The sequence below is a fragment of the Ostrinia furnacalis genome, unplaced genomic scaffold, assembly GCF_004193835.3.
Source record: "Ostrinia furnacalis isolate ACB-3 unplaced genomic scaffold, ASM419383v2 OfSCF4632, whole genome shotgun sequence".
Lineage (NCBI taxonomy): Eukaryota > Metazoa > Arthropoda > Insecta > Lepidoptera > Crambidae > Ostrinia > Ostrinia furnacalis.
Window position 1 is genome coordinate 99,019 of NW_021134871.1, and position 20,778 is coordinate 119,796.

The following is a 20,778-nucleotide window of genomic DNA, read 5'->3' on the forward strand; positions in this document are numbered from 1 at the left end:
TCAGACTCTTCAGCTTGTCACCCCTCGCCACACCTCCGGCTTCATGTCTGACTCCTTCTCAGTCTCAGCAGTACGGCTCTGGAACGGCCTTCCGGCGAATTTGCGAAAAGCAACCTCCAAATTTACATTTAAAAAGGCTCTGCGCAATTATTTTAAAGACTAAAACTTTTTTCTTATCTCTGACATGTGTTTTGTGTACGCCAATATTATTATTATGTTTATGTATTTAGATGTATGTCTATTATATTAATATGTATTCTTATGTTATTTATTTTATCTAATGCTATGTAAGTATATTAATTAAACGTCATATTTATTGCACCGCCTTAGTCTCTCTACTCGACCTGTGGTTGACTGGCAGATAATGCCACCTGGCATTAAGTCCGCCACTGTACAATTGTATGTGCAAAAAGTGTAAATAAATAAAAATAAATAAATAATAAACAATCATATCCAATTTGGATCCATGAGCTCCGTAAGCCTAAGCACAAGCATCAATTTAATCAAATAGTTACTTCTCATGAAAATTACTATTTAAAAAGCCTTTTCTTTTCCTTTTCTCCTAACGATTATTTCTATTACAGCAAAAGAACCACTAGTACTGTGCAGCGGTTTCGGCAGCCTGATCGCGTTTCTGGGCATCATTTACTTCTTCGTCATCTACTTCATGGTGGTGAAGAGGTTCCTCGGCAAATGGTTCGAGAGGGTCGTGTGGACGAAGGTCAGCGAGTTCATAGGATACCTTTGGAAGATTACGTGAGTTTATGACATCTTCATCATCAGCTTAGGTCAGTCTGTGGGTTGAATGAAGTTAGCTGAAGACATAGGCCTTTTTTGACAATGAAAAATGCAATTAATTGCATATCTATCCTACGGGGATACCTATACCCTGGTTATGTGGGTCTCAACAAGTCAGAAGGACGAGGATACTCACAAAAGGATACCCCAGTGCTCCGTCACTCGCCATAAGTGGGCGATGAACTGTGGGAATTTGGACCAAGCTTTTATTTATTTATTGTAGGTATTGGAAGCTCTATCCACTCGACTTCCCCTAGATGTCGTTCGTAATCGTAAGAGATAAAAGGCTAAGGGATCAATATAATAAGTACCTAAACAATAGGCCTTTCCAACCTATCTGGCCAGCATACGGAGTGTACTTGTCCAAATTCTCAATTATTTGTCTCACTCATTTGAGAAGGCCGTCCTCACTGCAGTAGAGACTTAATATTATTGGATTAGCTTCTGTAATTTTGGATGGCCTAATGGATTGACTAAAAATATTCTTCCAGCCTGTTCCGATGGGGTTTCGTCATAGCTGTGTTGGCAGCCATTGCGGTGTTCATATACTTTGACACGAAAGATGCGCCGGACCGGTTGATCTCTCTTCTAGGACTGGGCATTCTGCTGTTGTTAGGTAAGTTGGTGTTAACTAAGATGTAATAGACCATATCATTTGTAATTCGTTAGCACAAGTACTTAGAAAAATAAATTAACTTAGTAAAATAGCTAACAAATATTATAACGAAAAGCATAGTCGGTGAACTGCCGATATCGGTGAAGGTCGCGGGAAGTGCCTGGATCCTTGGGAGGCTTTTGTTAGCAATTGAAACTCGAGACAAACTTGACCTTCACTGGTTGGGTTGTTGGCGGTCAAGCTGTAGATCCTGCTACACAGGAGTTGCAGCGGTGGGAACGAGAAGATAGTTTCCATTCTCACCTCTCGTTTTGGTTGAAATGTTTTTTGATAATTTTATATTTTACTAACGGTCACTGGGAAATACCAACAAAGTAACGCTTACATGGGTACCAGGACATTCGAATAGAAGGAAACGAAGTAGCAGATGAACTCGCCAGAGATGGAGCCGATAACCCTCAAATCGGCGTAGAACCGTTCTGTGGCATCACCAAACANTTCAAATCCATAAAATCTAGCCAAATCTATCATTATTACTAACAAATACAGAAAAGGATAATAACTACTCTTATTTTTAGTTCGAAATTTTTTACTATTTTGAAAAATAAGTATGGTGCTAAAGACCAGAGCCCCGATTACGGTAACTTTTAACGTCAACAATCCAGACACGCTTCTCGATTCTGCGATACGATTGGTCAAAACAGCTGACGTACGCTGTTGAACGACCAATCGTATCACAGAATCGAGAAGCGTGTCTGGATTGTTGACGTTAAAAGTTACCGTAATCGGGGCTCAGGCTTTAGAGTCTAGCAGCTAGCAGTGGTTCCCAAACTTATTTAGTCTACTGCCCACTTGTAGAATAAATTATTTTTTAGCGCCCCCCATTTTTGTAGTCAAGTCAGAGCAAGTAAGAGTCCTCCTAGTAGATGACGCCTCCCAAGCCTCTACACAACGTCCCGATTTTTTTTCTGGGCCTCTTAACGCCTTTAAGCCTGCAGCGCCCACAAGGGGGCGTTATCGCCCACTTTGGGAAAGACTGAGCTAGACCATCTACGTTAAAGTTCAAACGAAATATTTTCAGAAAGTTTTTGAAGACAATTGGACTATAGTTTGTTGTTTCTTCACTCAATAAGGTAGGTACTTACTTAAATTTGGGTAAAACTATACAATTTTCATAAGCTTAACTAGAATAACACAGGCTTTATAAGTAAGGCTGAATTTATCTATTAGATGCGGACGAAAACGCGGCCGCGCGGGTGTAAACTTGGAGTTTCCCATAAGATCTGCGTTTTCAATTTTGCTTTGTCACAATCTTCACATCGTGTCATGGACATTCTGGCATTCAAACTGGCAATAATTTAAACTGTAGACTGTAATATCACCTTGTCCCGCACCCCCGGTTTATTTTTCGCCCGGATCCGCGACAGTGCTAATTAATCCAAGTTTGTCTTGTTGATTACTTTGACGCCAATTATAACTTGGCCCATGTGTTCCCGACGTTGATTTGTTGGATCACAACGGGATATTCTTGTGACGTCACGGGTGTAGAGCGTGTGTTTGATGACTGTTACATTGCTGGGAAACGCGGATGTTGTAAGATCAAATGAAAAGTTATGGAAATTTTAGGGAATTTAATTTTGTAAATAAATACAAAGTTTTATTGGCTTTTCGGTGACTGTAAAGAAAGACAGACAAAGAAACGTAGTTATGTGCAACTTACTTTTAAAAAGAGGTCATATCCTAAACTTCTTGACTTATTTTGGTTTGGGCTAGAAATGAAACTTTGGAAAGAAAAGTAATAAGGAAAGTTACAATTTCTATCACTTAACATGCGAATTGTACACACATACACCAAGATAAAAGTAAGAAAGAAAAACATTTATTTGTAAATAAATACGAAATGTAATAATAATAATAAATTAAATAAATAAAAAAATTAATGTAAAAAGTAAGAAGGCGTTTATTAAGTAGATGCCACAAAAAGTAATAAAAGAAACACAAGTTTAAGTGGAACAACTAACGACCTTATCACTTGGAAGTCTTAGAACAGATTTCTTCCAGAATACCCAGGCTAAAGATAATATAGCTTAAATTAAAAAGGGGTTAATGAAGAATCATCACGGGACTATTCCCACTAGAGGTGGGCGCCGATATAGAATTGGCCGGCGGCGGCGCGCCGACTTTTTGAGCTCGGCGGCGGCGGCGTCGGCGGCGTGACCTTGTTTGACCTTTGTTAATTAGGTATTTTTTCAAAAATCTGCTTTTTTAGTATCTGTCGTCAAGATTAATCAGGTGATTTGCAGTTGGTTGGGGTTTGAGCCACTAGAGCAGTGGCTTACCCTAGTAAATTAGCTCTCTTGATCATAGATACTTTGATATTTGGATAGCGGGTTTGGCTGAGATCAGGTTCTCGTGTATTTCCTAAAGGCGAGCGTACCAATATGCCGATAAAAGTACCCTTCACATGTATTTTTGAGCTCTTTGGAGACACATAGTTAATGTTGGATGACTGGCGGTGGAATACTACTTCAGTTCTGTTTTATTTATATTTATAGTCTTTCCATGTTATCCTACGGTCCAGGATATTAATGCAGGTACTCCAGCTCTGCAGCTAAAAAGAGAAGATTTAGTCACCGAGTTTGAATTAAAAATGTCTGTCACTGAGATAATAATCCATCAGCAGGTAGTAGAAGTGTGCTAGAAGGTACTTTTTAATTTCATAGAGTAGTCCTTTATGATAAACCCAGCGGAAGCCGCAGCGAAGGCAGACGTACAGGATTCTTTCTTTTCCAAACATTGTACTAATTATGGTTGGTATGGTTTCTGCCAAAATTTATGGTCGGGTATACTATATTACATGGGTCATACTTAGGCAAGGGAATAAACGAGCAAGAATGATCCTTTTCCATAATTTTAATAACACAAATTTCAGATTAATTGAGCTATAAGAGAATTCGTTAGGTGACTTGGCAGCCTTATGGATCATTTCCAAAGTTAAGAGACTTGCGAGGTTCTCACTCAGTGTGGTTATTGTCAAGACCATGGACTGCATGGTGATCAGATCAAATGCAAGTGCTTTACGATGGTCCATTTTTGCTATTTCTTTAGTTTAGCCATCTTAGCGTTAGTTCTTTCGTTTCAGCCGAAAGACATTCTCGCGTCGCTCGCATCCAGGCACTTCCTGCGACCTTCCCCAAATCGTCGGTCCACCTAGTGGGAGGCCTGCCCACGATACGTCTTCCGGCTCGTGGTCGCCACTCAAGAACTTTACTGCCCCATCGGCCATCAGCTCTACGAGATATGTGCCCCGCCACTGCCACTTGATTTTAGCGATTCTGTGGGCTATGTCAGTCACTTTGTCCTCCTGCGTCTTTCGTCCTCAATTAGCGTAGTAGGAATCAATCTTCTACTTTGAACTTGAGCAGGGTAAGAGGAAACATGGCGGTCAACTCCTCAGATAGTCAAGTACAAAGATGTCCAGAAGCAGCATATGAAAAGATGCAAAATGGGCCCTCTCAAATCACAATGGAAAGGTTTGGCAGCACAGCACCTAGAATGGCGGGAGATTGTGTTGTGTAGAGGCGAGTCGAATTCGAGGAGCAGCGCACAACTGAACTCGACGCAAAACGCGATGGTGTAAATCCCGTCCATCTGCCGCCATTCACTATAATAATGTTGGCGGCGGGTAATATCTCTCAATGTGCGAGAAGTTTGCCGCGAAGATTGGCTAGGTAAGCCATATTCGGGCGCACCAGCGCCGCTAAGACAGCTAAGTCGAAGTGGTCACCATGATCGAAATCGGTCGGATGAATCATCATCATCAGCAGGAATCAAAGGCAGGCATAGCTGCAAGTCTCTGATCAAGTCCAATGCTTGATCTTATTTTTTGGATTATATTGAATGAATTGTATTATACTGAATTGTGGCTTTTTTGGATTATATTATCCGTGTCAATGGGTTTAAATAAACCGGTTTGTCATGTAGCAAAGGTCTGAGATTTTTCTTGTCAGTTCGCACTCATGTATTATCGGACCCTAATAAGCGGAGAACACTTTGAGGGAGTTACTTTGTTGCCTTCCAGAGTTTGTGGTTCCCATTTATATTCCGAGACATATTTGCCAATCTCTGTGTGAGTGATTCGCTTAAAGTATAGTCCAATAGTGTGAATTGTCTGCCAGACGAAGGCGAGGATTTTTTTCTTGACAGCAAGAGGGACCGGTACCTCTCGCGATCAATTATTTACTAGACCAAGCAGCAACTTGAATAATGTACTTGATTAACTGTTAATATAGTTAGTAATAAGTTATTCAAACAATTTATTAGTATATCAACGGCATTAACACGTTGAGTGCGAAACCAGGTCTATAGACCTTGTGTACGTCTCGCTTACCGTGCGGCTAAGAAAATTAATAGTCTTCCTTGTCGTGCGAAAGGCATAACTTCGATTGGGTCCGGTGTAGGAAAGTGATGAATATATATCTATGATGTATTCTTAAAATAGAATCCAATGATGTACCTACCTTAATACCAGGTTTTTAGACCTGGTACCGCACGGAAGTAATAAAATGTCTTCACAATGCGAAACCAGGTCGAAGCACCTTGTACCCTGCGCACCTGGTACCGCACCCCACGCTAGCTTCGTGCAGCCAGTGTTGCCTCGCATTCGTAAGAAACGCACATGTCGACATGGCGTCAAGAGAAACAAACAAAATCAAAACTGCAAATTGATTATAATTTAATTTGCTACACGATTTATTGCTAATTTAAATAATGTTTTTCGTGACAAACATTTGAAGTTGTAACTAAATGTTATTAAATAATATGTTTTCTTTAAATATAGCTTATTTAAGTATTTATGCACGTATGTCTTATTTGTAAAATATTTAGACTAAATTATTAAAACATCTTTATTTATTACTTTTTTAATTTTTTTATTAAAACTTAATTTAAACTATCGATATTTGTATTTCACATCCCTAGAATACCCACCAGACTTCCCTACTTCAGTGCGGCACAGGGTGCATAAGCCTTGTATTTTGAATATAGCTATAATTTTTATACTAAACAAGTTATTCACGAACGCCTTCAGGTGTATGTCAATAAATGCATTATTATTAATATTCAAAGAAAAAAAACACAATATCTATTAACATGAAGCCAAAAATAAAATTAATATATATTAAATATTACAAGGTCTTTAAGCCTTGTGCCGCCACAATGTAAGTTTTAATACCAGGTTTACTGACCTTGTACCGAAGGAATGGAAAGTATTAGAAAGTTACTGCCGCAGCAAAGGTGTTAAGTTCGCCTTGTGTACCAATTTATATGGCATTAAAGAATAAATATTATAGTTAGTTCTTCTGTTAGGTATATGGTTTACTGATGGGTCAAAAATGGGCCCTAACGTAGGCTTTTGCGTGTATGGAGAGCAGCCCAAGCTTAGGCTAGAAAAAATTATGCCAACCACATAATTTACATTAACTCAGACAGTCAGGCCGCGCTGATGGCCTTAAACTCCAACTTAATCACCTCAAAGTTGGTAGAAAACTGCATGAGTCGACTGAATACCCTAGGAGAACGTAACAGAGTAACGCTGAGATGGGTTCCAGGTCATGCTGGAATCGTGGCAATGAAAATGCCGACGAACTCACTAGAGCGGGAGCGGAGGGAACACAATATGGTCCAGAACCCTTTTGTGGCATTTCCAAAAGTCTCGCTCGAATGACCCTGGAGAACATCTATTTAAACAAATCCTTTAAGGCATGGTCCGACACGCACTCATTCCAAAGCTCTCATAAAAGTCTATGACCGAAAATGCTCTAAGCAGATCACAGGACTGAGTAGGATCAAAATGCGCATCTTAGTTCGAGCCCTCACTGGACACTGCAGCTCAAACAAGCACTTGTCCACTATGGGACTGTCCGAATCAAGAACGCGCAGGATGTGCCAAGAGGCAGATGAAACGCCACTACACATTCTCACGGCTGCGGACCTTTGATGCGCAAGCGGAGCTTACACTTGGGCAAACACATCCTAAGCCCACAAGATGTAAAACATATCGCCCCCCAAAAGATACTGCAATTTTATTCCTAATGGATGCAGGACTCGGAGACGAACTTTAAGGAAAATAGCGGCGATCACAATAGATCGGTACCGGTCGCAGTGATACTAGGACTTTATTAAACTAGAATAGCCGCTCAGCTCAATAAAAAAATAGTTCTCCTGCGTTCTAAACACAAATTAGTACAGTATAGGAGAGGAATAAATTGCAAATAGTTGGTACAGTATCAGTATCGGCGCGCCGACAGCTGGTCGTCGGCGGCGGCGGCGTGAAAAAATTCGCGGCGGCGGCGGCGCGCCGGCGTGGCGCCCACCTCTAAGCGCGACTGACGTTAACAGAATAGAACGCTGTGATTGGTTGCTGGTGTTCGGTTTAACGGCAATCTTGTATTATTACTCAAAATTTTAGGTACCTAAAATCGTGTGACCCACGTATTTCGCTTTCTCAATTCAAAATAATTGTAAGAAGATATTTTTTTGACTGTTGTGTGGAAAGTATATTTCATTACGATGATTTTAGTATATGCTACACACAAATTGAATGAAAATTGTGAATGCAGTAACCAAATGTTTCATTGCAACCGAAGGTGTGACACGATGAGAATGCGAAAAATGACCCCGTTTTTTATCGTTCCATGTCATTTTTTCGTATTATTTTTGCTTCTATTACGATAAAATTTATTTTGTATGTAGCTAAATAGATATTTTATCATCTGATTTCAAAGTTATTGTTCTAACTTATACCGTTTATGAACTATTATCGTGTGACCATCAAGTTTGAGTATAAATGAGAAGTACCCATAGACTCAACGGGACTAAGCAGTGAACTCTAAAAACAAGGGCTGCCACAATAGATCAAACCTGGTCGAGCTGGCGCAAATGAAGGCCCAAAACCAATAATAATAAAAAAAACGGTCACCTGTGACTTTGTCGCGTGGATCCCGTTTTACCTTCTTAGGAGTGGAGTCGTAAAATCCCGTCTTAGTGAGCACATATTACGTTCTAAAGGTAATAGTGGACGTCCTGCCTGGGGCTGAAATGATGATGATGAGTGAGTCAGTCACCTTTCGCTTTTATAGATAAAAACTAGATTTCTCCCACAGGCTTCGTGTTCTCCGCGAACCCAGGCCGCATCAACTGGCGGAGCGTGCTCATGGGACTCCTCCTGCAGTTCCTCTTCGGGGTCATATTCATTAGAGTCGACCAAGGACGGGCTGTTCTTCAGTGCTTCTCTGATAAGGTGAGTGAGAAGAGCTTGTGACTTTGTAAGTCTTTATTCGGGGGTAGGTAATCGCCGATCGCTGATGATTAAAGTATAGTTAGTAGAATTTCGTCCAATGACCCCTAGCTACCCATCCTTATCGCTCGCGCGTAATTATATTGCTGTCGCGACTGTGCGACGGGCGGCCGCAGTTAGTGTGCGAGCGCGACAGCAACTTAATTACGCGCGAGCGATAAGGATGGTTAGCTTGGGGTCATTGGACGAAATTCTACGTGCTCGGTGACGGGGTTTAGCAGTCTGCTGTGGTCCTTATTTCACGTTCACAAGCGCACAAATGAACTTATTAGTTCGCTGAAAGCCCCTGGATGTAGGTTGCTTCTAACTGGCCTTGCTGTGGCTGAAATGATGACACCCGGTAACAGAATCGTCCTTTTTTCAGGGCACTGAAAAATAAGTCCAGTTACGCCAATGTGGACGTGGTAGTTAGGTACATAGCTCATATTTTCTGCAGTTATTTATCCAATTTATGTGTTTCAGGTGGCAACATTTTTGGCGTACGGCATAGAGGGAGCTGCGTTCGCATTTGGAGACCTGCTGGTCAGGACTGAAGCCGTCTTCGCATTCAGTGTAAGTCAATTGGCACTATTACCACAGCTATTATAACATTTAATTAAAAACCTACTTCATTTAATTGGTTAGGTAATTAATGTTTTAACAATTAACGATTATTTACCTATAAAAACGAACGGAAGATTATGGAAGGTATGTTACTAAAGCCTGGTCCGTGAGCACGTAGAATTTTGTCCAATGACCCCTTAGCTACCCATCCTTATTATGTTGCTGTCGCGCTCGCACACTCACTGCGGGCGCCGTTCGCACAGTCGCGACAGCAATATAATTACGCGCGAGCATTTTTAGCACGAAATCAATCTATCTATCTACCTCCGAAACGGTACCCATTAGGCCTCAGCCTCGAACTTAGCGGGCAGCGGGGCGGCGGCGGCGGCGGCGCGGGAGCGGGGCGGGCAACGCAGACCCGTTCTCGAAACAAGCGGGCAGCTCGCGCGGCGCTTTAGCGGCGAAGTGTTGTGTTCGGGGTTGTGTTGTCGAGATATTTGTTTTTATTCGCAAACGAAATGTCTGAACAACGGCGACAATTTTATTTCGATTCAAATTTATTCCTAATGCTCGATTTATTGTGGGCAAAAGAAGGAGTGCGCTGCCCGCTCGTTGCCCGCTCCGGCGCCGCTGCCGCGCCGCTGTTTTCGAGAACCGGTCTATTTGATTTCACGCATAAGATCCTGCCGCTCCCGCGCCGCCGCCGCTCCCGCCCCGCTGCCCGCTAAGTTCGAGGCTGAGGCCTAAAAGATGCGAGCATCAGGCCTCCCCAACCCGTCTGGCCAGCGTGGGGAGTGTAGGACAAATCCTCCATTTGCCTCTGGTACATTAGAGGGTCGTGCTCCTGCAATGGAGACTATGACGGTGAAGACGACGATAACTCGAAATGTTCGTTAACTAACGATTACCTACGTACCTAACCTTTTTTGTATCTAATCATGGTGACAGGTAGCTTATTATCTTGGAGTTAATAAATGACGTTACTATATTTACAACTTATTTTGTAACGTGGTATTTCCTGCAATAAATAATTTCGGATAGATCCAGTTTATTCTGTAAGTTATTGATACCGTTTGATAGAGCTGTTAGATAGCTAAAGTTGCTGTGCCCTAACTGGGTCCACATTGTATGACTGCCTAAATTGTAAGACCTATAAATGTGAATGCTAATGTGGTTATGCAATAAAAGTATTGAGTGTTGAGTATTGAGCTTGTAGCACTTTCAGGATCAGTGACAAGTTTTTCGATGTCTTGTAACTATAGTTTAGAAATAATCGAGTGAGATCACTTATCGTTTCCACCCTGTATAGCCAGGTGAACTTAGAACAAGCCCAACCGCCAAACCCAACAGAAAAATCAGCCCTCTATGGGAATCGAGCCCAGGACCTCTGGGTTTGATGCAGATCTCTTAGATTACCAAATGACGTTTAGTGTTGCCGCTCTCTCCAACAATGGCTTCCACAGAATAACAGCGTTGTGTTCTGTCTGAGTTCCAACTCAGAGCATGACATAATGCTGAGCGGTTGCCATTTTTGGGTTCTATTCGTTGCACCAACTTACTTACTTTATCTGTCGCCCGAATTCACAAACGATGCTTGCTTAAGTGAAGCAGCAAATCGAACGCACGGCGTTGAATAGAGATCTATGATTGGTTCATGTGTGTCCACGCGCACTGTGATGATACCTCATAGTAATGTTTGTGAATACGGGCGAAAAGAAACTCAACAGAAAAATCTGCCACCACTGGGTATCGAGCTCCAGTTTTCTGAGTTTGGTGCAGGTGCGGTCTTACCACTAGACTGAAGAGGCGGTTAATATTATAAATAAACTTTTTTCCAGTCCCTGCCCGTGATATTCTTCTTCAGCATGCTGGTGGAGGTGCTGTTCTTCTGGGGCGCTCTGCAGTGGTTCGTTCTGAAGCTGGGCGAGGTTCTGCGATCTGCCACCTCCACGACTGTGTGTGAGAGCGTCATCGCGGTGGGAAACGTGTTCCTTGGCATGGTGAGTGGTCATCATCATCATCATTTCAGCCTTAGTGTTAAGGATTTAAATAAAAGAGTCCCTTTACATATGGATTAGTATATTCTTCTTAGGTTGAAGCTTTTACATGGTAAATGGAGAAACATTGAAAATAAGAGCTACGCGCTCGAGAGTTCGATCAAGATGGCCGGACGACGCCGCAGTGCTACTGTTCTTTGCTTCCTGTTTGGAGGCATTAGCGATAGTGACTGATCATCATCATTTCAGTTATATGACGTCTACCGCTGAACATAGGCCTCCCCCAATGATGTCCATTTTGTTCGGTTGGAAGCGGCCTGCATCCAGCACCTTCCTGCTACTTTTATGAGGTCGGCAGTCCACCTCGTGGATGACGTCCATTTGCTTACGAACAAGGAGCATTAATGCTGTTAACCTACTGTTCTTTCCAGACGGAATCCATCTTGCTGATCAAGCCCTACCTGTGTCTTCTCACGCCATCAGAAATGCATGTCGTCATGTCCTCAGGCTTCGCTACCGTGTCCGGCAAGTTTGTCTATTTCATTATTTTAACTAAAGTAGTAGTTAGTGATCTTTTCATCATCATCATCATTTCAGCCATAGGACGTCCACTGCTGAACATAGGCCTCCCCCAATGCCTGCGTCCAGCGCTTCCCTGCTACCTTTACGATGTCGTCGGTCCACCTTGTAGGAGGACGTCTCACGCTGCGATCTTTTTTCTTTTTTTTAGTAATATTTTATTATAAAACTCTCTATGGAGCCAATACTTCACTAAGTAAGTAGGTATAGGTACCTAAATGATTCAAGAATCCTTGATAATAATCGCGAAAAAACAAACAGAAGTAAGTGCCTATTGGGTGTTTGAAATGCCCATACCTACAATCGTAAAGCTTGTGGTAGGGTAGTTCGTTGTGTCCCTATTCTATGCAATTAGTGTTTGAATTTGCATTTGGGTGAGAATCTTGGACGAAAGGTGAGAATCCAAATTGTTCAAAAAACTTGTGCTCATGAATGCAGCACGGGAAATATCGGAATTTTGAATAGGTATTGTTTTATCGCGTTGGGTTCTCAAATTCATAAAAATATCTAAAATAACAAACATTCAGGTCTAGGTTACAATATCGTGCTTTGAAAGAAAGAAACATTATTTACTTTCGATTTCGACTAAGTTAAAGGATAAGACCGCACACCTATAATAGCAATTCTAAGCGAGCGGTGACTAGCAAACAATAGTTTATGATAATCTTTATCTATAATAATAATCTTTCATGTCGAAATAATAGTCAATGCAACGTTGTTTCTACTATTTCTTATCAAATAATAACTTTGAGTATTGCTACTGATACTGAAACCTTTACCTATTTATTTATCTTAATTATTAATCTATTGAAAATAATTATTAGCGCCTTTTGCTCGAACGGGAATTTTTGACAATCGCTGATTTACAAATGATAATGAAATAAGGAGAGTCATACACACAAATGTGCAAGTATTAAACTGTTTGTACGCACGGCGTTAACGTAATATTTGACACAATAATTTATATATTGCATAATAAATTAGGAAGTTAAGTTACAATCATCATCAGGTCATTAATTTCGTCTCCACTCCAGGAGCACGACCCTCTAATGTACCAGAGGCAAATGGAGGATTTGTCCTACACTCCCCACGCTGGCCAGACGGGTTGTGGAGGCTTGAATTTCATATTGGTCCCTATAGTCGCCTCTTAAGACTTCCAATAAAGTAATTATTAACAAAGAGAGCATAGAATAAAACCTAGTTAAGTAATTGCGTGCAACTTGTAGACAGCAGCAGCAGCAGCGAAGCAGCAGGTAAAGGCTAATAAGATGTTTAATGATTACCTATATTGATTAGTGAAAGTACAAAGAAAGAGTGCAAGGTCTTTTTAATGTTACAAGATTAGATTATAATTTTAATACTTAGCTATAAATGCCTCCACTTTCGTTTTATGACGTGTGCATTATAGATCAATAAAACGGATCGATTAAATTGTAGATTGCAATTAAAGTTAATAATGCTTGATAAAACCGGTTTGGGAAAGGTCGATGGTTTGGCTCCATGATATCAATTTGAAGTTAGTGTTCCTAGTTTAGGATCCCTACACACACACCACTCTCAGGCTTATTCCACTATTTTGTTATATTAGGATTTTATTTTAAACGTAATGGGGATTAATGAACTTTTTAGTTCATTATTTCCCATTATAAGTTCCAATTTAACGTTATCGGGGAATACTTAGTGAACAAAAAGTTCACTTATCCCCGTTGACGGGGATTGTCAACGGGGAATACTTAGTGGAATAAGCCTACTCTCAGTATTGGGATGCAAAGCTCGCGGTTTACCGGTACCGCTTCAGCGTTTACAAGTTGGCGCCACTGTTTCTTCTTCTTCTCCTTAATTTGTAAGGCTAAGGTCTGGGATATTACAGCCCACAGACCTAGCCCCACAGATATTTGTGCCTCACCCCAATGAATACGGGCGTTAGAGAACGTGCCCCGTTAACATTGAAAGTGAAATAAACGAATGATTACTTAAGAGTTTATGAATGAACAAGAACCAATATACAGTACAATTTGATCTTGCAACGATGAACAGGACCTAATTTACCAGTGGCGCCAACTCGTGTGCGCAATTATTATCGAAACATTTAATTTTTGAAACTTGTAATATCCCAGAGCGTGTGAATACATTTCCATCCTCCACAGGTACGATTCTGGCCGCGTATATCGGTTTTGGCGCGGACCCGGCGCACCTGGTGACAGCCAGCATAATGTCCGCTCCCGCTGCGGTCTGCTACTCCAAGCTGATGATGCCGGAGACTAAGCGATCGCTGACCACCGTGGACAATATACAACCAATGCGGAGGTTAGTTCCAGAAACAAAATTAGAAGACTTCAACTCACAGCAGTAGTCCTATCATCATAATCAGGTCATTTATTTTCCATTGAAGGATGACCTTTTGAGGCTTGGGAAAAATTCCACCATTAAATCCTCTCTTCCCAGAAGAAAAGGATGGATTTGGCTTATGCGAGCTTCGAATTGTCGTCTGTCGAGAAGAGAATTTTAAAGATTAGGCCCGTTAGGCCTTCGTACTAAGCTAAATATGCTTGCATCTCGAATGAGTTCACCACAATAGTCGAGCGGCGGCGGGGACCGCGTTCCCCGGATCACGAGTCGGCCAGTCCGACCCCTTCACCGTTCGGCTATCGTGACTTGTGGATTCGAATAGACCGACACTGTAGCATTGGGCTATTGAAATCACGTTCGTACGTGTTCACGCAAACCACACGCATACAGTCAGTTGCTGCTGATCTGAGTATGCAGGCAGAAAGATAAAGTCGCGAGAACAAGCACTAACTAAGTAATCTATCGTTTACAGCGAGGATCAGTCAGCCCTTTCCGCGGCCACTCGAGGGGCTACCAACGGAATAGCGCTCATCCTCAACATCATAGCCAACTTGGTAGCCTTCGTCTCGTTCGTAGCCTTCGTGAATGGAGTGCTGGGCTACGGAGGCGGACTGCTTGGGAACCCGAATCTGAATTTGGAGTGGATCTTTGGGAAGATCTTTATACCATTGAGCTGGGTTATGGGTAAGATGATTTTGTATTTTTGAGCTGGGTTTATTTGTAAAATTGGGGGTATTCCCGTTTGTCCCCTACTAGCGGACAGGGAAAAAAAGTTGCTATATCAGTTAGTGGCGAGAATGTCACTAAAATTTTCCCGTTGGCCCCTAGTGGTGGCCGTTGGGAAATAATAGGTTGCTTTTTTTTCGGCATAAAAGATTATTAGGGGATCATAGGTGAAAATAGAAACCAAAAAAAGTTAATTGGTTGTTCCCAGTTGTGCCAGTGGGGACATTCCCAGTTGTGCCAGTGGGGACAATAATGGGATTACATGATAAATCGCGGGAATTTTATCAGAATAAAAAAGTTGTAAGTGCCATGCCATCCTGGATAAGAGTAAAGGTATATTTTAATACAATTTTCAGGGGTGCCATGGGAGGAGTGTGAGCTGGTAGGCTCTCTGATCGGACTGAAGACGGTCGTCAACGAGTTCGTGGCTTACCAGAGGATGGGGGAGATGCTGAAGGCTGGGCTACTCTCGGTAAGTTAAAATAAAGGCCGAATAAAAGCCGAAGATCTTTCAACAAAATAAAATATTCTATACGGAGCATCAGAATCCGTCAGTCCGGGCTATCTCCGAAGTTTATATTAAACCGTTTAAAAAGACTGAATATCGCGTGGTTGAATGTTAGTAGGTTACCCGATGTTATGACTACGAGACAGACTTCCTTCAACTGGGGAAAAATGGGAATTTATTTATTTTTATTTCATAAAAATCACCAACATGATTACACCACAAACTAGTTATTAACAATAACATTTGGTTACATGTATTGTTTTAAATATTCGCTAATAAAGTAAATTCCGTCAAATTGCAAATTTGTACAGAGGTTAGGGTTGCATATAAACATAATTTATTACAAAACAATCCAAAATTTTAAAAATTTTACATTTAGGTGGTTATGGTAGTACCTAGTGTCGATGGGAATGAAGATGTATGTTACCCACGGCACTACTGGCTTGGCAGTGCAGAAGGGAAAAAATATTCCCCACGACACTACTGGTAGTGTGGTTTGGTAGTGCGGTGGGTCAGAAGGGCGAAAGTTTCGATGTCATGATGTCTGGATGTTTGTTACTCTTTCACGCAAAAACTACTGAACGGATTTTGTTGAAACTTTACAGTATTACTGTTCATAACCCAGATTAACATATAGGCTATAATTATGACGATCTGTGACAAACTAAATTTCACGCGGGTAAACCGCGGGCAAAAGCTAGTAATAATAACACTGGTCAACAGTGGTTTTGGTGCCAAGGAACTGTATATATTTTTTGATGAAGGACCTTATACTGGTTGCTTTAGTAGCAAATTTGTTGATTTCCTACGTGTGGTTTTCTAGATTTTGACGTGTATAGAAAAATACAAAATTTCACCAAAATCAGCGTTTATAATATTTTGAAGTGCTTAAAAACTTTCTTTTCCACGACTTTTGTGAATGAGGTGTAATGGAACTATCACGTTACATCCTCCAGCAGTAATCAGCCATCATATAGCTATCCCATCTGCCTTGGTACCTCTCTTCCAATGGTTTTTAGGTCTTGATAGCATCGCTCTCCCTGTTCTTAGCTATAGCATGCTATAGTGACCCAAGATTCTATGGGAATTGGTCAAGATGACTGTGGAGATAGTGCCCTTTGATTTAAATTATTACATCCTGAGTTTTTAGGGCATGTCTCACAATTTCATAGTAGTTACTAGTCCTGTGATTTCGGAAAAAATTTTTAGTAACTTCAACGAACGAAGTCCACGTAAATCGTTCCAAACTTCCATCAAAGTTAAGAAATCAGTATCTTTTAATAATATTCTTATTTGTGGGCCATCAAAAATTTACTGCTTTAACCTTTTTTTATGCTCAAACCAGGATTTTTTTTTGTTTTTTCCTCAGTTTTTCCACTCTGAACATCATGTTATGGCTTCTTTGACCATTGAAACATTGCCTCAGTGTTCACAGCATATTATACAAACAATTTCGGGTATCCACGGCTTGAATACAACCACAATTTCCGACTTAAAGTAAGAAAAATAAGCACTTTTTATTAAAATTTTGTCTAAATTTTTGAAATTCTTAACTGTGTACACATCACAAATGTAACAAATTACATTTGGATCGTTGAGGCAACTTCTTGGCAATGCAGACATGATATTAAAATAAATTTCGTTATAAAAATATACCGATAACATTACAAACTGTGCAACCAAAGTACCGATTAAAGCTAAAATTTAAAACTGAGGGTAGATCAAAAACTACACGTAGGAAAAAAAAAAGAAAAATATTTTTATTATTACTAATACACACCTAATAATAAACTATCAACAGAATTTCGGCACCATTTTAATTTTGATTTTTTGTTGACCAGTGTAATAAATACTCTTTATTGCACACCAAAGAACATAACAGAAAGATTAGGAACACACAAGGTACCACTAGGCGGTCTTATAAATAGCTATCATAATATAATTAATCTTAATCTAATCAAATCGATAATGCATTTCTTTTGATTGGCATTGAAATTAAAATTCCAAGGCTTTGCGATTTGAGTAAGATCTAATAAAAACATTGGCTACTTATGTATTTACCTAAAAAAAAAGCTTACCAATTAATTTTGCTCCAGTTAGAAATCGAATCCAAAACCTCTAGGTCTTACCATAATCCACTAAGGCAAGCTATGTCATGGTCGACAACATTCTTGGGGCTATACATGGAAGGTCACAAGGTCACCTTTCTGACTGTGGCCGTTGTGTAGCAATTACTAATAATTTAATTTAAAAATATTTACTTCGAGTGTTCATTTATAAACAACAAGATACTAAGTTCATCCAGCATGGTAGAGATAGGACACACAGGCTTGCCAAGTATGGAGTCCCAAGATTATAAAAAAATAGTTTTAACTTTTACAGTACACTGGAAAGCAATTTGAAACCCTCATTTTAAAAAACGTGTAATCCGACTGCGTAATCCTATATGTGAATAACTTTTGGAAGCGAAATAAATACGTTTTCCAAGTTCTTTCCACTTTCAGATAAAGTTATTATTGTTTTTAGCCTCGAGCAGAGATGATAGCCACATACTCGCTCTGCGGTTTCACGAATCCAGCCTCTGCTGGCATCATGATCGGTGCCATTTCTGCTATGGCGCCAAACCAGAGGGAAACACTGTCTGGCGTGAGTAAATAATACGACTTAGTACCTACAAATACAAATTTTAATGATTGAGTACCTATTTATTATGGAAATATAATTTAAAACTAGTTTTCTATCCTTTCCCTCTACTTTCTGTAATATTATTCTAGCAGTAAAAACTGTGTAACAAGATTTATAATAAGCTTTGACATCAATAATGAATTAAGAACCCACTCTCAATAGAGTTTGTGACAGGCTGAAATTATACGCGGGAGAAGGAAGTGAGTGCCAACGACCACCCCGGTGTGGTAAGCTCGAAGGGGGCAAATGGGAATATAAATGCCACCTATTTAGTGCTAGCCACCACAGTGGCCAGCTTTATGGGGGTAGATGGGAATAAAAGAGTAGCGGAAAAAGCTAGTATCAATTAATTTGAGAAGTAGGAGGGACTCTAATGAGGATCATTTCGATTTTTAGCTGTGAATGCAGATTTATAGGGCTAAGAAATCCTTAATACACAGTCCAAAAATTTTTGTTCTACGACAAAAATTGACGAAGTTATGGCCAAATTACTAAAAAAGTTCACTGACCGCCCGGCGCGGGACCGTTGACGTCACTGTATCCGATCCGAACGCTGCCGGCGTACTGCGTGGATAGAAAATATTTTTTTCTAGCCAAACTATCAGTTTGAGAGAAAAACTTGTAATGACATATATTCATCAGAATAAAGTAAGCTATCGATAGGTAATTTTAAAAATAGAAATTGTGAAAAAAAAACGAAAAATCCATACGCTCATACGATTCAATGGAACGCAGAGACGCGATTGGGGTCTCTGCGGTGGTATATTTGGCGATTTATTCAAATAAAGTGTTCATAAGTGTTGTTAGAGTCATATCTTCTTCCAAGTAAAATATAAAAATGTATAAGTATTAATTTATTTAGGTACTTCTAACAATAAGGTATAGCTGAGGCAGATACACTCTGCCTAGGCTACAAGACATTTCTATGCAGATCATTTCGATGTACACGCAATACCTACCTGTTATTTAGTTTTTCTGAGTTAAACCTACGTACCTACCTATCTATTCGCCGTTCCCATGGGCGGACCAGCTGCTGCAGGAAAGGACAGCTGCTCCCTCCTGGAAATCTATTTAATCTTAGCCTAGAAGCTGGGTATGACTCCCCCGCCCCCCTCCTCTCCCCAGGTCCCCCAGGCCAGAAGCTGGGTAAGGCTAGCCCCTTCCCCCAGTCCATAAGCATAAGCTAGGTATGACTCCCCCTCCAGGCCAGAAACTGGGCATGACTTGCCTCTCCCCCCCTCCCACCAAGGCCAGAAGCTGGGTAAGGCTTGCCCCTCCCCTAGGCTATAAGCTGGGTATGACTTATCCGCCCACCCCAGGCCAGAAACTGGGTATTAGCATCATATCATGTATTATTATGTTCAATACAAACAATCATTAAGTTACACTCACCCCAACCGCGTCTCCGCATTGCATCGAATCCTATGAAAATGTGGTTTTTGGACATAGCGATACTTAATTTTCACAATTTTTATTTTTTAAAATTACTGGTCGATAGGTTACTTTATTATGATGAATAAATGTTATTAAAAGTTTTTTTCTAAAACTGATGGTTTAGCTGGAAAAAAGTATTTTCCATCCCAATAGTACGACGCCAGCTGCGCTCGATTCGGATATAATGACGTCTCACGGCCCTGCGTACGTTGACTTTTAGCGGCAAAAACGGCCTATGTTTATTACTTAATATCTTCGTAAGTAATGGTCCGATTTGGATAATTCAAAAAGATATATCTTTCTTATGTCTTAAAGATTAACGTGGATACTAGTTTTATTGAATTTTCTACAACAGTACTGATCCTCATTGGACTTTATTTTCAGATGGCGGTGAGAGCTTTCTTCACTGGCTGCGGAATCTGCTTCATGACCGCGTGTATAGCAGGTGTGTACTTACTTTTGAAATTATACTTGAGTTTGAGTCGAGTATTGACAGGACAAAAAGGATCTTAGTTATTTTTAATAACCCATAAGCACCTTCATTTCAAAAATGTATCCATGTGTCCCCCTAGAGGACATTGGGAATAAAATTGGCATTATCCGCTAGTGGGGGACAACACCACTGAAAATTCCCATTGGCCCCTATTGGTGGTCATTGGGAAGAAAATTGTTGCTTTGTCCCTCAGTGGTGTTTTCAATATCCACCACTACTGGTGATAAGTTCGATATTTTATAATTTATTTTATACTAAGATATTAATTTTATTAATTCTTTTTACTTACTTATTTTTCAGGATTACTCATGCCCGAAGGATCATTTGGATGACTAAAGTGATGTTAATTATTATTTAAATCTATGATAATTAATTTTATGTAAATAGACGAATTATTAAGTATTTTATGAAACTTATACAACATATCAACATGTTATACTTATTTTTGTAAATAATGTTTTTATTAAAAACAAATGTAAATATTCTATTTTTATGCATATCAGCAGTTATATTTTTTGTAAATAAATGTTTTTATTAAAAATCTTATATTTGTCAATCCTACTAATATTATAAATGCGAAAGTTTGAATTTCAATAGTAAATAACGTTAATTTGATTAGAAAAGCACTTAAGATTGGTTTTCCAACTTACAAATATTTTTAAATCTAACTTTTTGAAGGAAAAAATAATGCCA

General features: G+C 40.1%; 1 protein-coding gene across 1 annotated transcript in view; it reads left to right on the top strand.

The window, feature by feature from the left end:
• The window catches only part of LOC114359732 (Concentrative nucleoside transporter 2), a 32,564-nt gene extending 11,978 nt beyond the window's left edge, over positions 1-20,586 (top strand). The window contains exons 5-16 of the mRNA XM_028314219.1: positions 585-756; positions 1,290-1,414; positions 8,578-8,714; positions 9,234-9,323; positions 11,153-11,314; positions 11,743-11,836; positions 14,038-14,197; positions 14,712-14,923; positions 15,322-15,437; positions 18,000-18,119; positions 19,977-20,037; positions 20,386-20,586. Coding sequence (XP_028170020.1) covers positions 585-756; positions 1,290-1,414; positions 8,578-8,714; positions 9,234-9,323; positions 11,153-11,314; positions 11,743-11,836; positions 14,038-14,197; positions 14,712-14,923; positions 15,322-15,437; positions 18,000-18,119; positions 19,977-20,037; positions 20,386-20,417 — 1,481 coding nt within the window. The 3' untranslated portion in view covers positions 20,418-20,586. The remainder of the gene's footprint in view (positions 1-584; positions 757-1,289; positions 1,415-8,577; positions 8,715-9,233; positions 9,324-11,152; positions 11,315-11,742; positions 11,837-14,037; positions 14,198-14,711; positions 14,924-15,321; positions 15,438-17,999; positions 18,120-19,976; positions 20,038-20,385) is intronic.
• Positions 20,587-20,778: the final 192 nt, after the last annotated feature.